The sequence below is a fragment of the Microcaecilia unicolor genome, chromosome 6, assembly GCF_901765095.1.
Source record: "Microcaecilia unicolor chromosome 6, aMicUni1.1, whole genome shotgun sequence".
NCBI classification, from domain to species: domain Eukaryota; kingdom Metazoa; phylum Chordata; class Amphibia; order Gymnophiona; family Siphonopidae; genus Microcaecilia; species Microcaecilia unicolor.
This window is the reverse complement of record NC_044036.1, coordinates 194,170,545-194,194,013: the sequence shown is the minus strand read 5'-3', so window position 1 is coordinate 194,194,013 and position 23,469 is coordinate 194,170,545. Positions and strand designations below refer to the sequence as shown.

The following is a 23,469-nucleotide window of genomic DNA, read 5'->3' as shown; positions in this document are numbered from 1 at the left end:
CAGAGCTCCGGGAAGAGGTAAAAGATATGGGCCATCGTGTAGTTGAGACTGAGGAGCGAATGGAAGCGCTAGCGGGAGAATTAAAGAATTTGAAGAAGAAAGTTAATACAGAACAGCAAGTGAGACTGGACATAGAGCAACAAATAGAAGACTTGGAGAACCGTTCCCGGCGGTGTAATCTGCGCTTTAAAGGCTTGCCGGAAGAGTCTCAGTATAAAGACATAGAGAAGACTGTACAAGAGATCTGTACTTTCATTTTGAATCAAGGAATAGATTCACAGGAGACGCAGGAAGGGCCCACAATAAAACTTGATAGGGCTCACCGGAGTCTGGGACCGCAACGGGGTGACTTCCCCAGAGACATAGTTGTCTGCTTCCATGATTTCCAAGTGAAAGAAGCAATATGGCAGAAAGCACGTGCTCTGGGAGAAGTTGAATGGCGTAATGTGAAGGTGCAGATTTTTCAAGATTTGGCGAGAGTTACTTTGCAAAAAAGGCGAGACTTCAAAGACATAACGAGATATTTGCAAAAGTCCGGCTTGCGCTATAGGTGGTTATATCCTAGAGGCATCCTGGTCTCAGTGGGCAGTCAAGCAAAGAAAATACTGCAACCAGAAGCATGGAAATCTCTGGCGTCACTAGGCTGTACGAATTTGCCCGAAGTAACAGCAACATCTCAGAGCTCTCAGAAAGACAAATCCTCCAAAGTTGTTGGGGGCTGGATCCAGCAAAGCAGAGGCAGTACCAGAAGGAGCCCAACACATGAGGACCAGGGGCATGAGAGAGACGCAGAAACTTGAAAATCCACTTGTCTCAGGGCTAATGCCCGGCTTTAGGTCTGGTTCCATGTATACTTTAATATAGGTGAAGTTATGTTAAGAACTGTAGAAGGTTTTGTTATATATGATTAAAGGGGGGAATGAATGTGATGGCTGATGATGGGTGAGGGGGGACACGGAGGATAAATTATAGATGGATAACCCATCGGAACGACACTTCCTTAGGGATGTAACTGGCATCTATGCTTGGAGGCCAGTCGAGGGGACTCATTGGGAGAGGGGAGGGGCAGGGGGGGAAAAGGGAGGGGGGTGGGATAACAGTGGGCTCATGGAATGTGAATGGTTTGAATACCCCTGAGAAAAGAAGTATCATATATAGGGAAATTCATAAAATGCATTGGGATATTGTTATGCTGCAGGAGACTCATATTCAAAAGAAAGATGAAAGATTAATACAATATAAAAATATGGGCACTGGATACTTTCAGGCTGATCCTAGAGGGGGGAAAAAGGGGGGTTTGGCAATTTATATAAAGGACACGGTCGCCTTTGTCCATGAACAAACATATGTGGAAGGCCAGGGTAGATGTATTGCGGTTAAAGGTAAACTAAATAATCAACCACTTACATTAGTGAATATCTACGCCCCTAATGAGGGACAGGGCGCATTTTTTGAGGCCTTAAGGTTGGAATTGCTTCACTTTATATCAGGAGAAATAATTCTGGGGGGTGATTTCAACTGGGCTCTGACAGATTTAGACCGCTCTAAAGGCGAGAGGGGAGGTGGTCAGGCTAATACGGCTAAAATATTGAGAATGGTCAAGGAACTAGACTTGATCGATGTTTGGAGGATGCAACATCCGGGGCAGCGAACCTATTCTTTCTATTCTCATGCACAGCTTACTTACACTAGGATAGATACACTCTGGGGATCCCGCAATCTATGGGGAAAGGTTAGGGATTCGGGCATAGGAACCATTCATGCATCGGATCATGCGCCCATTTGGATTTCTTGGAAGGGGTTAGGGAGAGAGCGGGGGCATACATTTTGGAGGCTAAATGAATCCTTGCTAGATACTGTAGAGGCCTGTGAGGAAATTAGAATAGTGGTGCAGGAATATTTAACACATAATGATAATGGGGATGTTTCTGATGGGATTCTTTGGGACGCCCTGAAGGTAGTAGTGAGAGGGCATTTGATTAGGAAAGGTCGCCAACGGAAGAGAGAGGGTCAACAACAGGAATTGAGGGTACGACAAAGACTGGCCATTTTAGAAGCTCAACATCAAGGAGGACGGAATCATGGAATCTGGGGGGAGTTGCAAGAATGTAGGGCGGAGTTACAGCAAATACAAATCCGTCAGATGGAATATCACAGAAAACTCATGAGGCAGAAGTTTTTCGAGTTTAGTAATAAAGCGGGTAGGATGTTGGCGCGAAGTTTAAGACAACAGCGGGTAGGCAGCACTATTACCAAGATAAAGGGCGCAGGGGATCAGTTGGTTCACCAGGACAAGGAGATTCGGGAACGATTTGCTCAATATTATTCAGCCCTTTATACTAAAGAAACGAGAGCCAGCAAGGAGGGAATTCAACAATATTTAGATGGGATGGGTCTACATAGGTTAACGGAGCAACAGAGGGAGTATTTAGATAAACCTATTACGTTAGAGGAGATAGAAAGAGTAATCAAAGGCTTGAAAGGGGGGAAAGCACCTGGTCTGGATGGATACACGGCCAAATTCTATAAACTGTTGGGGAGGGAATTAGGGCCACTGTTAGTGAGGGTAGGGAACGAATGTTTCAAGACCGGGACGTTGCCGAAGAGCATGTATGAAGCGGGGATCTCGGTCCTCCCCAAGCCAGGTCGAGATCCAACACTATGTGGCTCGTACAGGCCGATTTCTTTAATAAATATTGATATTAAGATATTGGCTAAGGTAATGGCCGAAAGAATTAATATATTTCTACCCCAGTTAATTCATAAGGATCAATCCGGCTTTATTCCTAAAAGGCAAGTAGCCGATAATATCCGGAGAACTCTAAACATCATATGGGAGGCGCAACAAAGGGAGGAGGCTTTGGTGCTGTTAACAACTGATGCAGAAAAGGCCTTCGACCGGGTGGAGTGGAATTATTTATGGGAGGTGTTAGAGGTTATGGGGTTTGGCCCAGGGGTTCTAACTTGGCTTCAGGGATTATATGCAGCACCAGTGGCGCGGATAAAAGTGAATGGGGGATATTCAGAACAGGTACGGATACAGAGAGGTACTAGGCAGGGCTGTCCCCTTTCCCCTTTGCTTTTCGCTATAGCGATTGAGCCGCTAGCACAGAAGATTAGGGAGACAACCAAGATACGGGGATTCCAAGCGGGAGCATGGGAACACAAGATAGCTTTATTTGCGGACGATATTCTCTTTTATGTAAGCCACCCTGAAGAGACTTTAACCCCCATTTGTAATGAGATACGAGCTTTTGGAGAGTTGTCTGGATTTAAAGTTAATTATGATAAATCCGAAATTTTGTGCATCACCGGGTCTCCTTCTTTTTTGGAGGCTTTGTTGCAAAAATTTCCCTTTAGGCATGCACGGGATAATTTTAAATATTTAGGAATACGGCTCCCAAGGGAATTATCGCAGCTAAATGGATTGAATTATGCCCCACTGCTTCGGGAGCTGCGCACAGACATGAGTAGGTGGAAAAATGGTCTGTTATCCTGGTGGGGCAAGATAGCTGTGATAAAGATGAACCTGGTTCCACGGATGTTGTTCCTCTTCCAAACATTGCCGTTAGAGGTTCCCCCAGCAGTTCTAAGTAAACTACAATCTGATATCTCCCAGTTTGCGTGGGGGGGCAAGCGGGCTAGAATCTCGAAAAGAATTATGTGGGGGAGCGTGGAGGAGGGGGGGGAGGGGGTTACCCAATATATTATGGTACTACCAGGCAGCGCAGTTAAAACAGGTGGCGGAATGGAGCAAAGGACATAGATCGCCAGTGGCTACCTTGGAGCAAGACTTGGTACCTTGGTGTAATCTGGAACGAGGAGTGTGGGGATCTGAAAAGATGTATAACAATCATCAGGGGAATAACAATCCATTCATAGCTCACCTGCAACGTATTTGGGATGTATTAAAGAACAAATTTAAGCAGGGGGTAAAAACCTCTACCCTAGCCTATATTAGCCAAGAAGCTGAGTTCCCCGCAGGGCGAGAGGGAGGGGTATTTCGGGAGTGGAATCGGAAGGGTTTGAAACGATTCAGGGATCTTATGTCTGAAGGGGTATTAAGAGAGTTTGTAACTCTTCAGAGGAAGTTCGGCCTGCCAGAATCTGATTACTATGCCTATTTACAAGTTAGGCATTTTATGAGGGGGCAAGGGTGGTTGCAGTCTGATCCAAGGGAACGAGAGATACTGGAAAACATATGGGAAACCTTAGAGGGAGGGAGGAAGGGTATATCCAGACTCTATAGGTATATTAGGGGAGATAAAATGAAGAAATTACCCTATATGTCTGTGTGGGAGCGAGATCTAAATATTGAAATGAGTGTGAAGGAATGGGAAAGGGTGTGTATGGAGGTGAAAAAAGCATCTATCTGTGTATTAATTAAAGAAAATGCTTACAAAGTTTTAAGTAGATGGTATTACACACCGGATAGGTTAAAACGAATATACCCCATGGTATCCGACCAATGCTGGCGGTGTAATACCGGGACAGGTAGTTTTTTGCATGTATGGTGGGAATGTCCTTCTATCCAGCCCTTCTGGGTGGATGTTACCATGCATTTAACACGCATTCTGGACACACAATTTCCAGCAGAGCCAAAATGGTGCTTATTAGGATGGGGAAATAAAAGGGGCCAGAAATGGGAAAGGCGGCTTAAAAGACTGGGGTTAGCAGCCGCAAAGTTGGAAATTGCGGCACACTGGAAACAGAGAATTGGCCCCACTATTGCAACCTGGAAGATGAGAATCAGGAGCATTGTGGGCCTGGAGCAACTGACTGATAGGAGAATGGGCAGATACAAACCTGATGCTAAAGAGTGGACACATTTGGAGAGACTATGGTCTAATGCATTGCCCGTACAGGGGATCTAGCCATGCATTGGTATGTAATGAGTAAGGGGGGGGGGGTAGGAGTGGGAGGGGGGAGGGTCGGGAGAAAACCATTAAAACTTATGGTTGTATATTGAGATGTAACTCAACTGTTTGGTGTATTTCAGAAGTCTGAAGGCTGCATTGCCTTCTACTGTATTCTTTAAGTTGTGTTTAATAAAAATTTTCAAAATTAAAAAAAAAAAAAAAGTTGAAATTTCAACAGTTTATATTTAATTGTTGTACTGTGGCAGTAAATTGCACTACCTGGGTTTCATCTTGTCTGGACTACATTGTAAACATGCCAGTGTAGAACGATGAATATTGTATGTTGTCTAATGAGAATTTTCAATAAAAGACTTCTTACAAATAAAAATAAAAAAAAAAATCTCAGCATATTCAGACAATTGAAATATCATTGCCACAACCAATCATATTTGTAAATAATTCTTTATTTGATTTAGTACGTAAACCGCTTTGACCTTACCTATGTAAAGACGGTATATCAAGTGAGTGAATAAACATAAAACATTTTTGATACAAGGAACTCTGGCTCAAAGTATAAGAGGTCATTGTACTTATTTTCATTGTTTTTCAAAAACATTTGTACAGTAACAATAATACATACAAGAAATCAAGAAACACAGTAATAAATATATGAAATAAAAATAACCCCAAAGATCCAGGGAAAGAACAAAAATAATAGGAAGATCCAACAGTAATGAAGATAAGCACCCATTAAAGATTTTAAAAAAAGAGAGAGAGAGACAATGAATAGAGAGGTGTAGTGTCCATCTGTCTGGGTTAGCTCTCCTTTCCATGCCTCTTCCTATCCCCTTCCTCAATCCCTGATTCCCGCAGCCCCTTGTATCACAATCCATCTACCACCCCTTCCCCCCCCCCCCCCCTTTTTCAGGACTTTCGCTGAGTGTATGAGATTTATAGGGCTTCGACGTTAGGTTTAGAACTTAGTACAAGAACAGTGCTGATCAGACTTCTATGGTCTGTGCCCTGAGAAAGGCAAGGACAAATCAAACTCAAATATACATATAAAGTATCACATACCATGTAAATTTAGTTTATCTTGTTGGGCAGACTGGATGGACCATACAGGTCTTTATCTGCCGTCATTTACTATGTTACTATAATTGCAAATTTCAGTCTGTACACCACCTTGGTCTGCCAGTTAGTAAGGGCAGAATAGTAAATAAAATAAATGAAACAAATCAACCACAATGCTTAACAAAACATGGCAATAGTACTGATAGACCCAGACTGTTTCCTAGAATCCAAAACAATATTCTATATAGGGACCTTTTCACTAATGTATAGTAAAAAGGTGTCAGTTACTTACCTGGTAATTGCTTTTCCTTGAGTTGAGTCAGACCAGTCCATATTTGTGAGTTATGCTCCCCTACCAGCAGATGGAGGCAGAGAATAACAAAGTGCTGATGTCACCCAATATAAGGTACCCATGCAGCCCCAGCACTCCACTATTCCTGTTATCAAGTTAACAACAACAAAATTCAAACCTTTAGACATCCCTACTCTACTGCCCTTAATGGGGTGTATAACTGAATGCCCTAATTTCCCTACCTGTGGCAAACATTCCAAAAAACAAATTACTGTTTCTAGAAGTTATACAGCAGAAGATTTACAATGTTCAGCAAAGCTCTAACCCAGGGGAGGAATCCTGGACTGGTCTGGCAGTTACCAGGTAAGTAATTACATCTTCATCTTTGTTCTAGCCAGACCAGTCCAGATGACGGCAGGGGTGAAGGCGACTCCTTAAGTTGGTAGTGTACCAAAATATTTTCTGATGTGTAATAACTGAAAAACAATGATTTTGAGTTGCTTCTCTAAACTGGTCGTACTTGTGCCATATGCCACACCTTGTCAAGGGCCAAGCTGTAAGGAAGAACAAAGTTGTGTCAACAAGAGAGAACCCAATGGTCCCTACCTCTCTCTGACTTGGGAGCTCCATACCATCACCATGAGATGCATGGTAACGGCAGGGCATAATCTGCCCTACTATTATGAAGGCCCAATCTGCAAGTTCCTATTCACCAGACTCCAAAATATGACAACTGAGGAAATAACATAGTAACATAGTAGATGATGGCAGAAAAAGAACTGCATGGTCCATCCAGTCTGCCCAACAAGATAAACTCATATGTGCTACCTTTTGTGTATACCTTAACTTGATTTGTACCTGTCCTTTTCAGGGCACAGACCATGTAAGTCTGCCCAGCACTATCCCCGCCTCCCACCACCGGCTCTGGCACAGACCATATAAGTCTGCCCAGCACCATCCCCGCCTCCAGCTCTGCCACCCAATCTCGGCTAAGCTCCTTAGGATCCATTCCTTCTGAACAGGATTCCTTTATGTATATCCCACACGTGCCTGAATTCTGTTACCGTTCTCATTTCCACCACCTCCCGCGGGAGGGCATTCCAAAAATCCACTACTCTCTCCGTGAAAAAATACTTCCTGACATTTTTCTTGAGTCTGCCCCCCTTCAATCTCATTTCATGTCCTCTCGTTCTACCTCCTTCGCATCTCCGGAAAAGGTTCGTTTGCGGATTAATACTTTTCAAATATTTGAACGTCTGTATCATATCACCCCTGTTTCTCCTTTCTTCCAGAGTATACATGTTCAGGTCATCAAGCCTCTCTTCATACGTCTTGTAACGCAAATCCCTTACCATTCTCGTAGCTTTTCTTTGCACCGCTTCTATTCTTTTTACAACCTTCGCAAGGTACGGCCTCCAAAACTGAACACAATACTCCAGGTGGGGCCTCACCAACGACTTATACAGGGGCATCAACACCCCCTTTCTTCTGCTGGTCACACCTCTCTCTATACAGCCTAACAACATTCTAGCTACGGCCACCGCCTTGTCACACTGTTTCGTCGCCTTCAGATCCTCAGATACTATCACCCCAAGATCCCTCTCCCCGTCCGTAACTATCAGACTCTCACCGCCTAACACATACGTCTCCCGAAGATTTCTATTCCCTAAGTGCATCACTTTGCATTTCTTCGCATTGAATTTTAATTGCCAAACCTTAGACCATTCTTCTAGCTTCCTCAGATCCTTTTTCATGTTTTCCACTCCCTCCCGGGTGTCCACTCTGTTACAGATCTTAGTATCATCCGCAAAAAGGCAAACTTTACCTTCTAACCCTTCGGCAATGTCACTCACAAATATATTGAACAGAATTGGTCCCAGCACCGATCCTTGAGGCACACCACTACTCACCTTTCCTTCCTCCAATCGAATTCCATTCACCACCACCTGAAAATAACCCTGCAGCTTCACTATCCTGGTCCAGGTTAAGAAAACCCTTCCCCATACCATGTAGAACTGTGATCCAGATATTCCAAGGTTTGCCAAGGCATGAAGTTGTCCTTGATAAAACTGATGAAGCATCTCAGCAAAGGCTTTGTCTGGGATCAACCAGTCAACCAAATAAAGGGCACCTGCACCCTTTTCTTGCACAACACTGCTGCCATCACCACCATATCCTTAGAGAAGCCTTTGGGGGGGGGGGGGGCACTGCCAACCCAAACAGCATCACTGAGAACAGGAAATGCTCCCCTAGGGTGCACACCCAAGAAACCACTGATGGTCCCTCTGAATAACAGTTTGCAGGTAAGCTGACAATATGATCACCTCCATTACTAAATGCAAGTTTTCCAGTTCTGAAATACAGCACCTGCAATGACTCACTGATCCACTTTAGGTTCAAAACTGGGTGAAAGTTCCCTTTTTCTTGAGGACCAACAAGTAAAATCAAATACAGGCCTGACACACTTTCCTCTGAAGGAACAAGTCCACCCACCACCAAATCGCTGTAAGCTGAGGATGACATAAGACACCTCCCAGTGCTTATGCCAACAATTCCAAAGAGGAACCTGAAACATGTTACAACACCAATTCTATAAACGGAAGATCTATTCAGTTCAAAACCTCTTTTCTATTTCAGCTCTTCGGGTTTTCATCCACTCTTTCACTATCAGTCAATTAGACTACAATGCCCTCTATAATGACTGTTCAAAATTTAGCAATTAAATTATTGACTAATTCCAAAAAGTACAACCATGTCACATCTTTATTGCAAGATGAACACTGCTTCCTATCAATCACAGAATAAATGTCAAGATTTTATACTTAGTTCATAAGATACATAAGATTCATAAGAGTGGAGGAGTGGCCTAGTGGTTAGGGTGGTAGACTTTGGTCCTGGGGAACTGAGGAACTGAGTTCGATTCCCACTTCAGGCACAGGCAGCTCCTTGTGACTCTGGGCAAGTCACTTAACCCTCCATTGCCCCAGGTACAAATAAGTACCTTTATACAATATGTAAGCCGCATTGAGCCTGCCATGAGTGGGAAAGCGCGGGGTACAAATGTAACAAAAATAAAATTCAGGTATTCCACTTTACCTATCCAGATTATTAATTCCGTATACTACCACAAGATCACTTAGATTTGAATTCACAAAACAAACTAGTAGTCCCATCATTTCGTATTTTATGCTTGACACCTTAAGGGTCAAGATGTTTAATGTCTCTGGTCCCTTCCCCTTTGGAATACAATTTCATCATCTCTATGACAGAAGACATCCCTATTCTTAAAAAACAATTAAAAGCTTTCTTATTCAATGATGAATCAGCCCCTCAGAAAGTCAAAATCTGCACCCTGGTCCATAAAATTATCTATGGCGAAGCCCGGGAAACATGGCCAACCTCCCAACAAGAAACGCCGCCAGATCAACACAAACATACTTAAATCTCCACTATCCAAGCTGTAAAGGACTCAAATATAAATCAACTTATGCATCCAGCTTCTCCTACATAAATGCACAATTGTGGAATGCATTACCAAAAGCTGTGAAAACAACATATGACCATCTCAACTTCCGAAAATCACTAAAGACCCACCTGTTTGGAAAGGCATACCCTACCGACCCAACCTAAGTACCTAAACCCTGCAACACAACGTAACCTAAGCTCGTAATGAACACTATATATCTCATCTCTCTACTATTCCTATGTCTCTGTAATTACGAACCTTATTAGACTACAACATCACTTTGTATTTGTTTCTCTACCGGAGTTGGCGAACGCCTTCACAGTACTATGTAAGCCACATTGCGCCTGCAAATAGGTGGAAAAATGTGGGATACAAATGTAACAAACAAATAAATAAATAAATCATAGCAATTCAACACTATAAACATTACATGCATCCAAATTTGAAAATAATAATAATAATTAGACCCTGCTTCCACTACTTTGATTATGAAGATTTGGCTGTTTTGAAACCTTTACTCTTGCGCTGATAGGAGCTTACCTGGCAAGAACTCAAAGGGTATAGTAGGAAGAAGGGCTGGATAGTCCTTTCTTTGTTGCTCCAATCGCTTTCGTCTCTCTAGCTCTTCCTGCTGTGCTGCCTTTGTTCCTGCTTCCAACTGATCTTCTCTCAGGAGTTGCCTTAATAGAAAGCAAGAACAGTTATTTTAAAATAAAGGAAATGTCAACGCTAACTAAACACACACACACTGGTCAAAATTCAAAAGATTTATGCAGTTAAAATCAGTCAAATCCCTCCCTAATCCCCTTTACCTCTGCTTGTAAAAGACGAAAAATTAAAATCCTCCTCCCCCCCAAACTACGAAGAGTATGGCATCGAGGTATAACACTGGAGTATCAAAGAACCTAAGAGGGTGCCTCAGAACGGTCTACCCAAGCTATATAGACTTCCCATCCTCAACAAAACTGAGTTAGCTTATTCCTTTGCATGTCTGTAAGCTTGGACATTAGGTAGACATAGGACACTTTAGCCTGTACCACCAACAGTCCCGGGAGAGCTGGTTGTTTCCAAGGTGATGGACATAGGAAAGAATAATCCAAAATCATAGTTACCTGATGTTAGTGTCCATTTTGGGGGTCAACACGCAAGAAAAAGATCTAGGTGTCGTCGTAGATAATACTCTGAAATCGTCTGTTCAGTGTGCGGTGGAGGCCAAAAAAGCAAGCTGGATGCTAGGAATTATAAGGAATGGGATGGTGAATAAGAACAAAAATACTATAATGCCTCTGTATCGCTCTATGGTGCGACCACACCTTGAGTATTGCGTTCAGTTCTGGTCACCATATCTCAAAAAAGATACAGTAGAATCAGAAAAGGTTCAAAGAAGAGCGACCAAAATGATAACGAGAATGGAACGCCTCTCGTATGAGGAAAGGCTAAAGAGGTTAGGGCTCTCCAGCTTGGAAAAGAGACGGATGAGGGGAGATATGATTAAGGTCTACAAAATCCTGAGTGGCATAGAACAAGTAGAAGTAAATCAATTTTTTCCTCATTCCAAAAGTACAAAGACTAGGGGACACTTGAGGAAATTACATTGAAATACTTTTAAAACAAATAGGAGAAAATATTTTTTCACTCAACAAACTTTATCAGAGGATGTGGTAACAGCGGTTAGCTTATGTGGGTTTAAAAAAAGGTTTGGACAAATTCCTGGAGGAAAGGTCCATAGTCTGCTATTGCGACAGACATGGGGAAGCAACTGCTTGCCCTGGGATTTGTAGCTTGGAATCTTGCCACGATTTGGGTTTCTGCAAGGAATTTGTGACCTGGCTTGGCCACTGTTGGAAACAGGATATTGAGCTACATGAACCACTGGTCTGACCCAGTATAGCTACTCTTATGTTCTTATGTATGTTCCAGGCAGAATCCTGCTGCAAAGATGTGATGAGTCAACTTTCTCTTGCGCACCAACAACTCTGTGGAGGGTTGGCTTTGGAGTATTACTGGAGTCCACATCACTAAGACTATAGCCAGCTGTTTGCTTCATTTGGGGCCCTCAGAGTCCCAAAAGCGCTGTGCCTTAGAGCAAGACCACCAAAGATAAATAAAAGTCCCTTGAGTCGCACATCCACTCCAGCACTGATCAGTTCCACTTCCATACATAGCATGCACTCACACAGGGGTGTAGTAATACCACTAATATAATATTTTGTAACCATTCTCCACCAAGTTGTTTGCGACAGAGATCTGGATAAGATTTTTATAAATTCTCTCCCATGATTTAAAATCAAGCTGGGTCTCCAAAATAGCCTCCCATTTATCCACATAGAGCGAGGGTGGAGAAACCTAGTGCAACAAAGCTAAATAGAATCTGGATATACTTCCACGTCCACTGCTTCCGTTCATAGCTCGCTCGAGGAGGGATCTAGGCAAATGCAACTCTGGTATGGCCTTTCTACGAAAAAAAATCAGCCACCTGCCAATAGGGCACTATCTACCCCCTCTTTCACCAATTGGCCCAAACAATAGAGGCTCCTCCCCTCCCAAGACAAGTACGATCAAACTGCCCAGGAATAAAGCCCACAGCATAGCGAATAAAAATGCCCAAAAAATAATTTCTAACATGCAGTAGCTGAGAGCGAACTCTCTTCCATAACTGTATCATATGTTGCAAAATTGGGTTGACAGACATGTGCTTCGAGGCCTGTGGCAAAAGCCATGGCCCAGACCATAGCGGGATCGTACCTAAAAAAACTGTTCCAAACGTACCCAACTTTTAGGAAAGTTATACTGCCAATGGATAAGATATTTGAGCTGAGCCACCTGATAATTTAAAATTAGGCGCTGACGTGCCATCATGAGTACGCAGTTGGAACAACATATGATGCCGTACCCTTGGGGGCTTCCTTTAACAAACCAAGTGAAAGACTTTTTTTATGTAATCTGCGAAAAACCCAGCTGGCAAAGGGACAGGCAAGGAGGTAAACAAATAAAGCAATTTTGGCAACATTACCATTTTCACCGAATAGACTCGTCAAATATTTGATAGTTTTCTGATTTCATGGGTAGAGAGGTGTGGTAGCCATGTTAGTCCACTCTTAAAGGTTATCAACAGAAATCAAACAAAATAAAACATGGAAAAGAAAATAAGATGATACCCTTTTTTATTGGACATAACTTAATACATTTCTTGATTAGCTTTCGAAGGTTGCCCTTCTTCGTCAGATCGGAAATAAGCAAATGTGGTAGCAGGTAGTATATATAAGAGAAACATCAAAGCATTACTTTGACAGTCTGACAGAGTGGGAGGGTGGGGGTATGCATGGGGACATCAAAGCATTTCATTGATATTCTAACAGAATGGGTGTTGGTAGGTGAGAGGAGGGTAATAAACAGAGAAATAAACAGAGAAATACAGCTTATGGTTTATAATGGGTTAGAAAACCCACATCCTTATTAAGTCTTGTTTGTTGTGTGTCAAAATATTCAATCATTCTTATTTCAAAGGCCTTACGTTCCTGTATTGTTTTAAAATTACATTTCAGTATTCTTACTGTGAAATCACTGGTGCAGTGTTCTGGTCTTGTGAAGTGTTGGCCCACAGGAGTGGGGGCTTGATTGGCACCGGCTATTTTCATGTGATGTCTGTGCAGATTGAATCTTGTCTTAAGCATCTGGCCTGTTTCTCCAATATAGCATCCTTCATTACATTTTTTACACTGAATGATATATACCACATTGGAAGATGAGCATGTAAAATAGTCCTTTATGTTGAATATTTTTCCTTTGTGAATGACAGTGGGGTCTTGTGAAATGTTTTGGCATAGTTTGCAGCTGGCTGTGTTACACGGAAACGTGCACTTTTCTTTTTCCGTCTGTGTTGGAAGTTTACTTCTGATCAGCTTGTGTTTTAAATTTGGTGGCTATCGGAAGGCCAGCACTGGTGGGGATGGGAATATCTCTTTCAGTAATTCATCCTCCTGGAATAGTGGCTGTAGTTCTCTTATGATTTTCCTCAGTTTTTCCAGTTCTGGGTTGTATGTCACTAGAAGGGGAATTCTGTCTGTGGCTTTTTTTTTCTTTGTACTGTAGCAGATTTTCGCTGGGTGTTTTGAGGGAGGAGGCAATATTCTTGGAGATTATTTGGGGTTGTAGCCTTTCTGTTTGAAGGATGCAGTCAGGGTTTCAAGGTGTCTGTCTCTATCCTCTGGATCCGAGCAGATACGGTGGTATCTTGTGGCTTGGCTGTAAATAATGGATCTTTTTGTATGTGAAGGGTGGAAGCTGGAGTTGTGGAGGTAGCTGCATCTGTCTGTGGGTTTCTTGTATATAGATGTTTGTATACAGCCATCACTGATTGAGACTGTGGTGTCCAAAAAATTGACTTTTTCTGGGGAGTAGTCAATTTGAATCTGATTGTAGGATGGTATGTATTGAAGGAATAGTAAAATTGTTTCAGAGTTTCTTCCCCCTCCGTCCAAATCATAAAAATGTCATCGATGTACCGGTAGTATTTTAGAGGTTTGGTCTGGTATGTATTCAAAAATGTCTCTTCCAGCTCAGCCATAAAAAGGTTGGCATTTTGGGGTGCTGTCCTGGTGCCCATTGCAGTGCCCATTATTTGTAGATAGATATCATTGTTAAAGTGGAAGTAGTTGTGAGTTAAAATGAATTTGATTAATTTTGTAATAGTTTCTGGTGAGTATTGATGGTCCAGTGTGGTTTTTTTTTAGGAGTCTTCCACATGCAGCTATGCCATCCGCATGTGGAATGTTGCTGTATAGTGATTCTACATCCATCGTGACCAGAAGGGTGTTTGGTGGTAATTGTTTGATATTTTTCAATTTATTCAGAAAGTCTGTGGTGTCTTGTATGAAGCTGTTAGTTTTGTGCACGAGAGGTTTCAGAATTCCCTCTATGAGTCCAGATATTTCCTCCGTGAGCGTGCCAATACCTGATATGATTGGTCTGCCCGGGTTTCCAGGTTTGTGGCCAACACTTCACAAGACCAGAACACTGCACCAGTGATTTCACAGTAAGAATACTGAAATGTAATTTTAAAACAATACAGGAACGTAAGACCTTTGAAATAAGAATGATTGAATATTTTGACACACAACAAACAGGACTTAATAAGGATCTGGGTTTTCTAAGTCATTATAAACCATAAGCTGTATTTCTCTGTTTATTTCTCTGTTTATTACCCTCCTCTCACCTACCAACACCCATTCTGTTAGAATATCAATGAAATGCTTTGATGTCCCCATGCATACCCCCACCCTCCCACTCTGTCAGACTGTCAAAGTAATGCTTTGATGTTTCTCTTATATATACTACCTGCTACCACATTTGCTTATTTCCGATCTGACGAAGAAGAGCAACCTTTGAAAGCTAATCAAGAAATGTATTAAGTTATGTCCAATAAAAAAGTTATCATCTTATTTTCTTTTCCATGTTTTATTTTGTTTGATTTCTACTGATTTCATGGTAAAGTACAACAATAAATTTTGAACATCCCAGAGTCAGATTTATATATTTAAGAAATTTGTTAACCCAGACAAAGTTAACCAGCTAACTTTGTTACTCAGTGGTTCTCTGAATATCTACTCCACAGAGCTTTGAAAAGTAAATCCTTTGAAACAGAAGGGTAGGCAGGATACAGAAACACCTCAAAAAAAGATGACAAAACTATCATCATGCAGGTTGTCTTAGTCTGAGCACAGACAGCTCTGCTTCTCATGAACACCTAGAACAGAATGCACAACCAAAATACATCTGTCTGCAAAATTAGCACAGGCATCTAGAATAGAAGGCCGGGAGCTGGCATGTAGTTTGAACTGTGATACAAGGATACTGGGATTGCTTACCCATCATGAGAATTATCCACTGACAGCAGGGGAATAGAGCCACAAGACTGGGTGACATCACTAACATTGCCCAGATACGGAGTTTCTGCTCTCCCACTTTGCTTGAAAGAGCTTTTTTTAACTTATTTTTTTATTATTTACTGTTGCCCTTCTGAGCAGCTGCTGCAGCTCCTGTGCTACCAATGGCTTCCAGTCTCCCTTCAGTCTATAAGATAAGATTTGTTTACTAATCTGTTAAAAAGGGGATTGGTGAGTGGGACTATATGGCTCCATTCCCCTGCTGTCCACAAAAAAACACCCACTACTAGTAAGCAATTCCGCTTTTTTCTCTGGACAAGTCAGGGATGAAGCCATAGGACTAGGTGATTCCAGAGTGGAGAGCCATGTTGCATCATCACCCAAAAGCACTATCATTACGTGAAACCATATCAAGGCTGTAGTGTTTAGTAAAAGTACAGACTGATGCCCACGTTGCTGCTTTGCAAATGTCTATGATGGAAGTATCTCTTAAATTCACTTTTGTAGCAGATTCTGTGTGTAGTGTGGAGTGCCGCAGGGGTGTGGTGTGGTGTGGTCTGTGTCTCCTGGTCTCATTGCTCAAATACAATAAAGCACATAAAGAAAAAAAACAAACAAATCCAATTCCTGATTCAGTCTGGAATTTCCTGGCCGCTAGTTAATGCACGCAAGGCTATGGAGTTCAAACATAAAAAGAGCTTCCAAACTCTGGTAAGAAGGATAATAAAAGTTCAAAATCTTTTTCTTTTCCTCTTATATCCTTGAAAATAAAAGCATGCAATTCAGTGTGTCTGTGCCTTTCATCCTTTTCCCCTCCTCCACCAAGCCAGGTGAAGCCCAGCAGTTTTCACCTAGGGGTCCCTTAACGAGAACAAAAAAAACAAAAAAAAAACACAACAATAGCACGCTGGCATAAGGCTTAGAGTAGATACTTTTGTTCTGTTTTCACAGAAGAAAATCCTGGAGAAGGACCGAGATGGACTGACAAAAGTACATGTGAGAGTAGAGTGGATTTAGCACCGTTCACAGAAGAGAGTGTGTATGAACAACTAGGAAACCTAAAGGTGGACAAAGCCATGGGACCGGACGGGATCCACCCCAGGATATTGAGGGAGCTCAGAGAGGTTCTGGCTGGTCCTCGTAAAGATTTGTTTAATAAATCCTTGGAGACGGGAGAGGTTCCGTGCGATTGGAGAACGGCGGAGGTGGTCCCTCTTCACAAAAGTGGTGATAGGGAAGAAGCTGGAAACTACAGGCCGGTAAGCCTCACTTCGGTTATTGGAAAAGTAATGGAAGCGATGCTAAAGGACAGGATAGTGAATTTCCTGGAAGCCAATAAGTTGCAAGATCCAAAACAACATGGTTTTACCAAAGGGAAATCGTGTCAAATGAATCTCATTGAATTCTTTGACTGGGTGACTGGAGAACTGAATCAAGGACGTGCTATGGACGTAATCTACTTAGATTTCAGCAAAGCTTTTGACACGGTTCCCCACAGGAGGCTCTTAAATAAACTGGATGGGCTGAAGATACGACCTGAAGTGGTGAACTGGATTAGGAACTGGTTGACGGACAGAAACCAGAGGGTGGTGGTGAATGGAATTCGCTCGGAGGAGGGGAAGGTGAGTAATGGAGTGCCTCAGGGATCGGTGCTGGGACCGATTCTGTTCAATATATTTGTGAATGACATTGCCGAAGGGTTAGAAGGTAAAGGTTGCCTTTTTGCGGACGATACTAAGATTTGTAACAGAGTGGACACCAGGGAGGGAGTGGAAAATATGAAAAAGGATCTGCGGAAACTAGAAGAATGGTCTAAGGTTTGGCAATTAAAATTCAATGCGAAGAAATGCAAAGTGATGCACTTAGGGAGTAGAAATCCACGGGAGAAGTATGGTTAGGTGGGGAGAGTCTGATAGTTACGGACGGGGAGAGGGATCTTGGGATGATAGTATCTGAGAATCTGAAGGCGACGAAACAGTGTGACAAGGCGGTGGCTGTAGCCAGAAGGTTGCTAGGCTGTATAGAGAGAGGTGTGACCAGCAGAAGAAAAGAGGTGTTGATGCCCCTGTATAAGTCGTTGGTGAGGCCCCACCTGGAGTATTGTGTTCAGTTTTGGAGGCCGTACCTTGCTAAGGATGTAAAAAAACATGGAAGCGGTGCAAAGAAAAGCTACGAGAATGGTATGGGATTTGCGTTACAAGACGTATGAGGAGAGACTTGCGGACCTGAACATGTATATCCTGGAGGAAAGGAGAAACAGGGGTGATATGATAAAGACGTTCAAATATTTGAAAGGTAGTAATCCGCAAACGAACCTTTTCCGGAGATGGGAGGCCAGTAGAACGAGAGGACATGATATGAGTGTGAAGGGGGGCAGACTCAAGAAAAATGTCAGGAAGTATTTTTTTCACGGAGAGAGTGGTAGATACTTGGAATGCCCTCCTTCCCCATGTTAAACTTGTACAGCGCTGCGTAACCCTGGCAGCGCTATAGAAATGCTAAGTAGTAGAAGTAGTAGTAGTAATAAACATAAAGGAATCCTGTGCAGAAGGAATGGATCCTCAGAAGCTTAGCCGAGATTGGGAGGCGGGGCTGGTGTTTGGGTGGTGGGGCTAGTTCTGGGCAAAACTTCTATGGTCTGTGTCCTGAAAATGGGGCTAGTTCTGGGCAAGACTTCTACGGGCTGTGTCCTGAAAATGGCAGATACACAAGTAGCAGCACATATGAGTTTATCTTGTTGAGCAGACTAGATGGACCGTGCAGGTCTTTTTCTGCCATCATCTACTATGTTACTATGTAGACCAGATCGGTTTATTCATAGCACAATTTGATTCATTTGTATAAGTCTTTTTGGATTCTTTGTGTCTCTTTCAAGAAGTAAATCAGTGTTCTTTTGCATTCTAACATATGCAAAGTAGATAAATAGCAGTGTTGGAGTGGGGCTTTGGGGGGGGGGGGGGGGACTAGCAAGACGATATTGTGATTAAGGTGGAACTACTTTTGGTAGAAAACTGGAACTTAGTCACTGAAGAATTATTATAAGGGCAATTATGAACCAAAAACTTTAGTTCACTTATTCGTCTGGCGGATATGATCAATGTGAGAAATAAAACCTTCCAGACGACTGATTGGGCGAGTTTTTGAAGGTATCCCTTGTTAGTTGTGTGTGGACTATATTTAAGTGTTGAACAATCCCCTCATGAATCTGGATAAGAAAGGGTGGCCCAAAATCAGCTGTCCACCAATAGGTTCATGGTAGGCTGAGATCACCGATAACTGTAAATGCACAAAATTTGTTTTCATGTTTGATTTGGAAAAGTACAGCAAGGAGTACAATAGGAGGGGAATAGAGCACATCATAAGCTAAAGCATCTCCATTTTGAGCTGTAGGATTTTCTTGTAGCTAGTCTTTTGAAAGCTTGAAAAATATGAAACACAAGTGGATTTCACTAAGAAAACTTCAAGTCGGCTCTCAAGATCTAAGCTTTCAGAAAGTGACTGCAGGCTAGGGTGTAGAAAACATTCTTTCTGCTGGGTTAGAAGGGTCTGTGCTCCAGGCTGAGAGAATGTTCCTTTAATATAGTCAATATGTCTGGATATGTGGAGTGGAGGAGTGGCCTAGTGGTTAGGGTGATGCTTTGGTCCTGGGGAACTGAGGAACTGAGTTTGATTCCCACTTCAGGCACAGGCAGCTCCTTGTGACTCTGGGCAAGTCACTTACTACTACTACTATTTAGCATTTCTATAGCGCTACAAGGCGTACGCAGCGCTGCACAAACATAGAAGAAAGACAGTCCCTGCTCAAAGAGCTTACAATCTAATAGACAAAAAATAAATAAAGTAAGCAAATCAAATCAATTAATGTGAACGGGAAGGAAGAGAGGAGGGTAGGTGGAGGCGAGTGGTTACAAGTGGTTACGAGTCAAAAGCAATGTTAAAGAGGTGGGCTTTCAGTCTAGATTTAAAGGTGGCCAAGGATGGGGCAAGACGTAGGGGCTCAGGAAGTTTATTCCAGGCGTAGGGTGCAGCGAGACAGAAGGAGCGAAGTCTGGAGTTGGCAGTAGTGGAGAAGGGAACAGATAAGAAGGATTTATCCATGGAGCGGAGTGCACGGGAAGGGGTGTAGGGAAGGACGAGTGTGGAGAGATACTGGGGAGCAGCAGAGTGAGTACATTTATAGGTTAGTAGAAGAAGTTTGAACAGGATGCGAAAACGGATAGGGAGCCAGTGAAGGGTCCTGAGGAGAGGGGTAGTATGAGTAAAGCGACCCTGGTGGAAGACAAGACGGGCAGCAGAGTTTTGAACCGACTGGAGAGGGGAGAGGTGACTAAGTGGGAGGCCAGCAAGAAGCAGATTGCAGTAGTCTAAAAGAGAGGTGACAAGGGTGTGGACAAGGGTTTTGGTAGAGTGCTCGGAAAGAGCCCCATGTAAGCCGCATTGAGCTTGCCATGAGTGGGAAAGCACGGGGTACAAATGTAACAAAAATAAAAAAAAAATAATAATAAATATGTCTCCAAGTGCTGCCCGGGAGGGAAAGGTTAGGACACCTGTTGTAGTTGGTGATTCGATCATTAGGCATATAGATAGCTGGGTGGCTGGTGGACTTGAGGATCACCTGGTGACTTGCCTGCCTGGTGCGAAGGTGGCAGACCTCACGCATCACCTAGATAGGATTTTAGATAGTGCTGGGGAGAAGCCAGCTGTCTTGGTACATGTGGGTACCAATGACATAGGAACATGTGGGAGAGAGGTTCTGGAAGCCAAATTTAGGCTCTTAGGTAGAAAGCTCAAATCCAGATCCTCTAGGGTACCATTTTCTGAAATGCTACCCATTCCACAGCCAGGGCCCAAGAGACAGACAGAGCTCCGGAGTCTTAATGCGTGGATGAGATGATGGTGCAAGGAGGAGGGTTTTAGATTTGTTAGGAACTGGGCAACATTCTGGGGAAGGGGGAGCCTATTCCGAAAGGATGGGCTCCACCTTAACCAGGGTGGGACCAGGCTGCTGGCATCGGCATTTAAAAAGGAGATAGAGCAGCTTTTAAACTAGAAACAGGGGAGAAGGCCGACAGTCACTCAAAAGCGCATGGTTCAGGATAAGGTATCTTCAAAGATATCACCAAAACAGGGAAGATACGGTATCCTGATAGTGAGGTTGCAAAAGAGACCGTAGTAGATCAGGTGTCCTTAATTAAAAATAAAAATCAGACAAAAGATTGCAAATTAATATTGTCAAGTACTAAGCATCATGTAAATAGGAACAAACAACATACTTTGAAATGTCTACCTGATTCAGAAAGGATTGAACTGATATTTGAGACTTTGAATCTCTCACAAATTATAGACGGAGAAGATGTGGGTTTGGAATCAGCAACTCTTATTGTTACATTTGTATTACAACCAGATAGGGATTGGATATTAAAACAATTTTTCAGGCATAGAAAAGAAATGTTCCTTAATTTCAAAATAAGAATATATCCAGATGTATCCAAAGTAATACAAAAGAGGCGTCAAAGTTTTCTTAAATTGCACCCCATTGTGTTTCAATTGGATTATTTTGGTTGAATTTCCCGTGTAATGTGGTGTGAAACTGAACTCAGCGAAATATATTTTCTTTGACCAATTACATTTGAAAACTTTCTTGGATTCTAAGAAAGTAATCACTCCATCTCTGAACTCAGAAACAGTTATAACAACTACCCCTCAACTGTAATAATATAACCCTGTGAACCTCCCTTCTAAGTCCCCGATTGAGAATTTAAAAACACAAATTTTGCTTTGTATTGTGCCTTGTTTCTCTCTCTCTCAATATAGTGGACTAACACAAGATGATTATAACCTGTTTTCATAATAGATAATTTTATTTATTTATTTGTAACACGTGTACCCCGCACTTTCTCACTCAATGGCAGGCTCAATGCGGCTTACATAGTTCTGCCTTCCCTGTCTGAGACTGTTATGAAACCATCTGTGTTTCCTAGTATTTGAGTGTGGAAAATTCTGAATAGGTGCAACTCCCTCCAACATGGCTGTCAAGGTCAAATTCCAACAGGTGGCTTGCTCATCCAATGATAGGGAGGTAAAATTCTCAGGGAAAGAAGAAAAGAGGGGCATGTGAAGCGATATCAATTCTACATAGCACTCTAGAGGAAACAGGTTTGGTGTTATGATTTAGAAAAAAACAACTTGCAAGAGAAAGATGACAAAACTATCGAGACATCTCAGGGAGCCATAACCAAGTCTAAGAAATTCCCTACCACATGTGAAATAAATCACAGAAGATCCAATTCTTTGAGAAAGGGGACATTAAAGTCACCCAAAATTAGAAGATTAGAAAACTTACTCCATCATCGAAAGGAGCGTTTAATTGTTAAGGTTATAGACACTTGCTTGGAAAGTGGATAACAAAACTGATTTCACTGCAGTTTTACAATGCCAATGAAGTTGCTGCATTTGAAGACTTGCTAGAGGCAAGACATGATCAGCAGCCACTATCAGGTGAATTTTCAAAATAGAAGGGAGCCCATCTTCCGACAAAAATCGGGAGATGGGCGTCCTTCTCGCAAGGTCGCCCAAATCGGTATAATTGAAAGCCAATTCTGGGCCGTGACATGACCCTCAAGATTCAGCCCAGCTTGGGCATAAGTGAAGGAAAAGCAATCTGCTAGCCAATTGGAAATGGTGCGTTTCCCGACTGCGACTCCTTCTGTTTGGATCAAAAGAAACAAACATTTGGGTGGACTGTCTGAAGGGGCTTGTCCGCTCCACATAAAAGGCCAATGCTCTCTTGCAGTCCAAGGTGTGCAACTGACGTTCAGTAGGGCGGGTATGAGGACGGGGAAAAAATGTTAGCAAGACAATTGACTGGTTCAGATGAAACTCCGACACCACCTTCGGCAAGAACTTAGGGTGCGTGTGGAGGACTACTCTATTGTGATGAAACTTGAGATAAGGAGCATGCACTACTAAGGCCTGAAGCTCACTGACCCTATGAGCTGAAGTAACAGCCACCAAGAAAATGACCTTCCAGGTCAAGTACTTCAGATGGCACGAATTCACTGGCTCAAAAGGAGGCTTCATCAGCTGGGTGTGAATGACGTTGAGATCCCATGACACTGGTGGAGGTCTGACAGAGGGCTTTGACAAAAGCAAACCTCTCATGAAGCGAACAACTAAAGGCTGTCCAGAGATAGGCTTATCCCTCTACACACCAACGATAAGCACTAATTGCACTGAGGTGAACTCTTACGGAGTTGGTCTTGAGACCAGACTCTGACAAATGTAGAAGGTATTCAAGCAGGGTCTGTGTAGGACAAGAGCGAGGATCTAGGGCCTTGCTATCAAACCAGACAGCAAACCTCCTCCATTTGAAAAAGTAGCACCTCTTCGTGGAATCTTTCCTAGAAGCACCCTCAGAGAGACCCAAGGAAGCGAATTCTACGCTCTCAACATCCAGGCCGTGAGAGCCAGGGATCGGAGGTTGGGATGCAGAAGCGCCCTCTTGTTCTGCGTTATGAGGGTTGGAAAACAGTCCAATCTCCAGGGTTCTTCGGAGGACAACTCCAGAAGAAGAGGGAACCAAATCTGACGCGGCCAGAAAGGAGCAATCAGAATCATGGTTCCGCGGTCTTGCTTGAGTTTCAGCAAAGTCTTCCCCACCAGAGGTATGGGAGGATATGCATACAGAAGGCCCTTCCCCCAATGAAGGAGAGAGGCATCCGACGCTAATCTGTCGTGGGCCTGAAGTCTGGAACAGAACTGAGGAACCTTGTGATTGATCTGAGTCGCAAAAAGATCCACTGAGGGGGTGCCCCACTCTCGGAAGATCTTGCGTACAATGCACGAATTGAGCGACCACTCATGAGGTTGCATTATCCTGCTGAGTCTGTCGGC

At 42.9% G+C, this 23,469-nt stretch overlaps 1 protein-coding gene across 4 annotated transcripts in view; it reads right to left on the bottom strand.

Annotated features, from left to right (window-relative positions):
- The window catches only part of RAD54L2 (RAD54 like 2), a 430,539-nt gene that overhangs the window by 343,043 nt on the left and 64,027 nt on the right, over positions 1-23,469 (bottom strand). For all 4 annotated transcript variants that reach the window (XM_030205506.1, XM_030205503.1, XM_030205505.1 and 1 more), the window contains exon 4: positions 10,232-10,371. In XM_030205506.1, the coding sequence (XP_030061366.1) occupies positions 10,232-10,371 (140 nt within the window). The remainder of the gene's footprint in view (positions 1-10,231; positions 10,372-23,469) is intronic.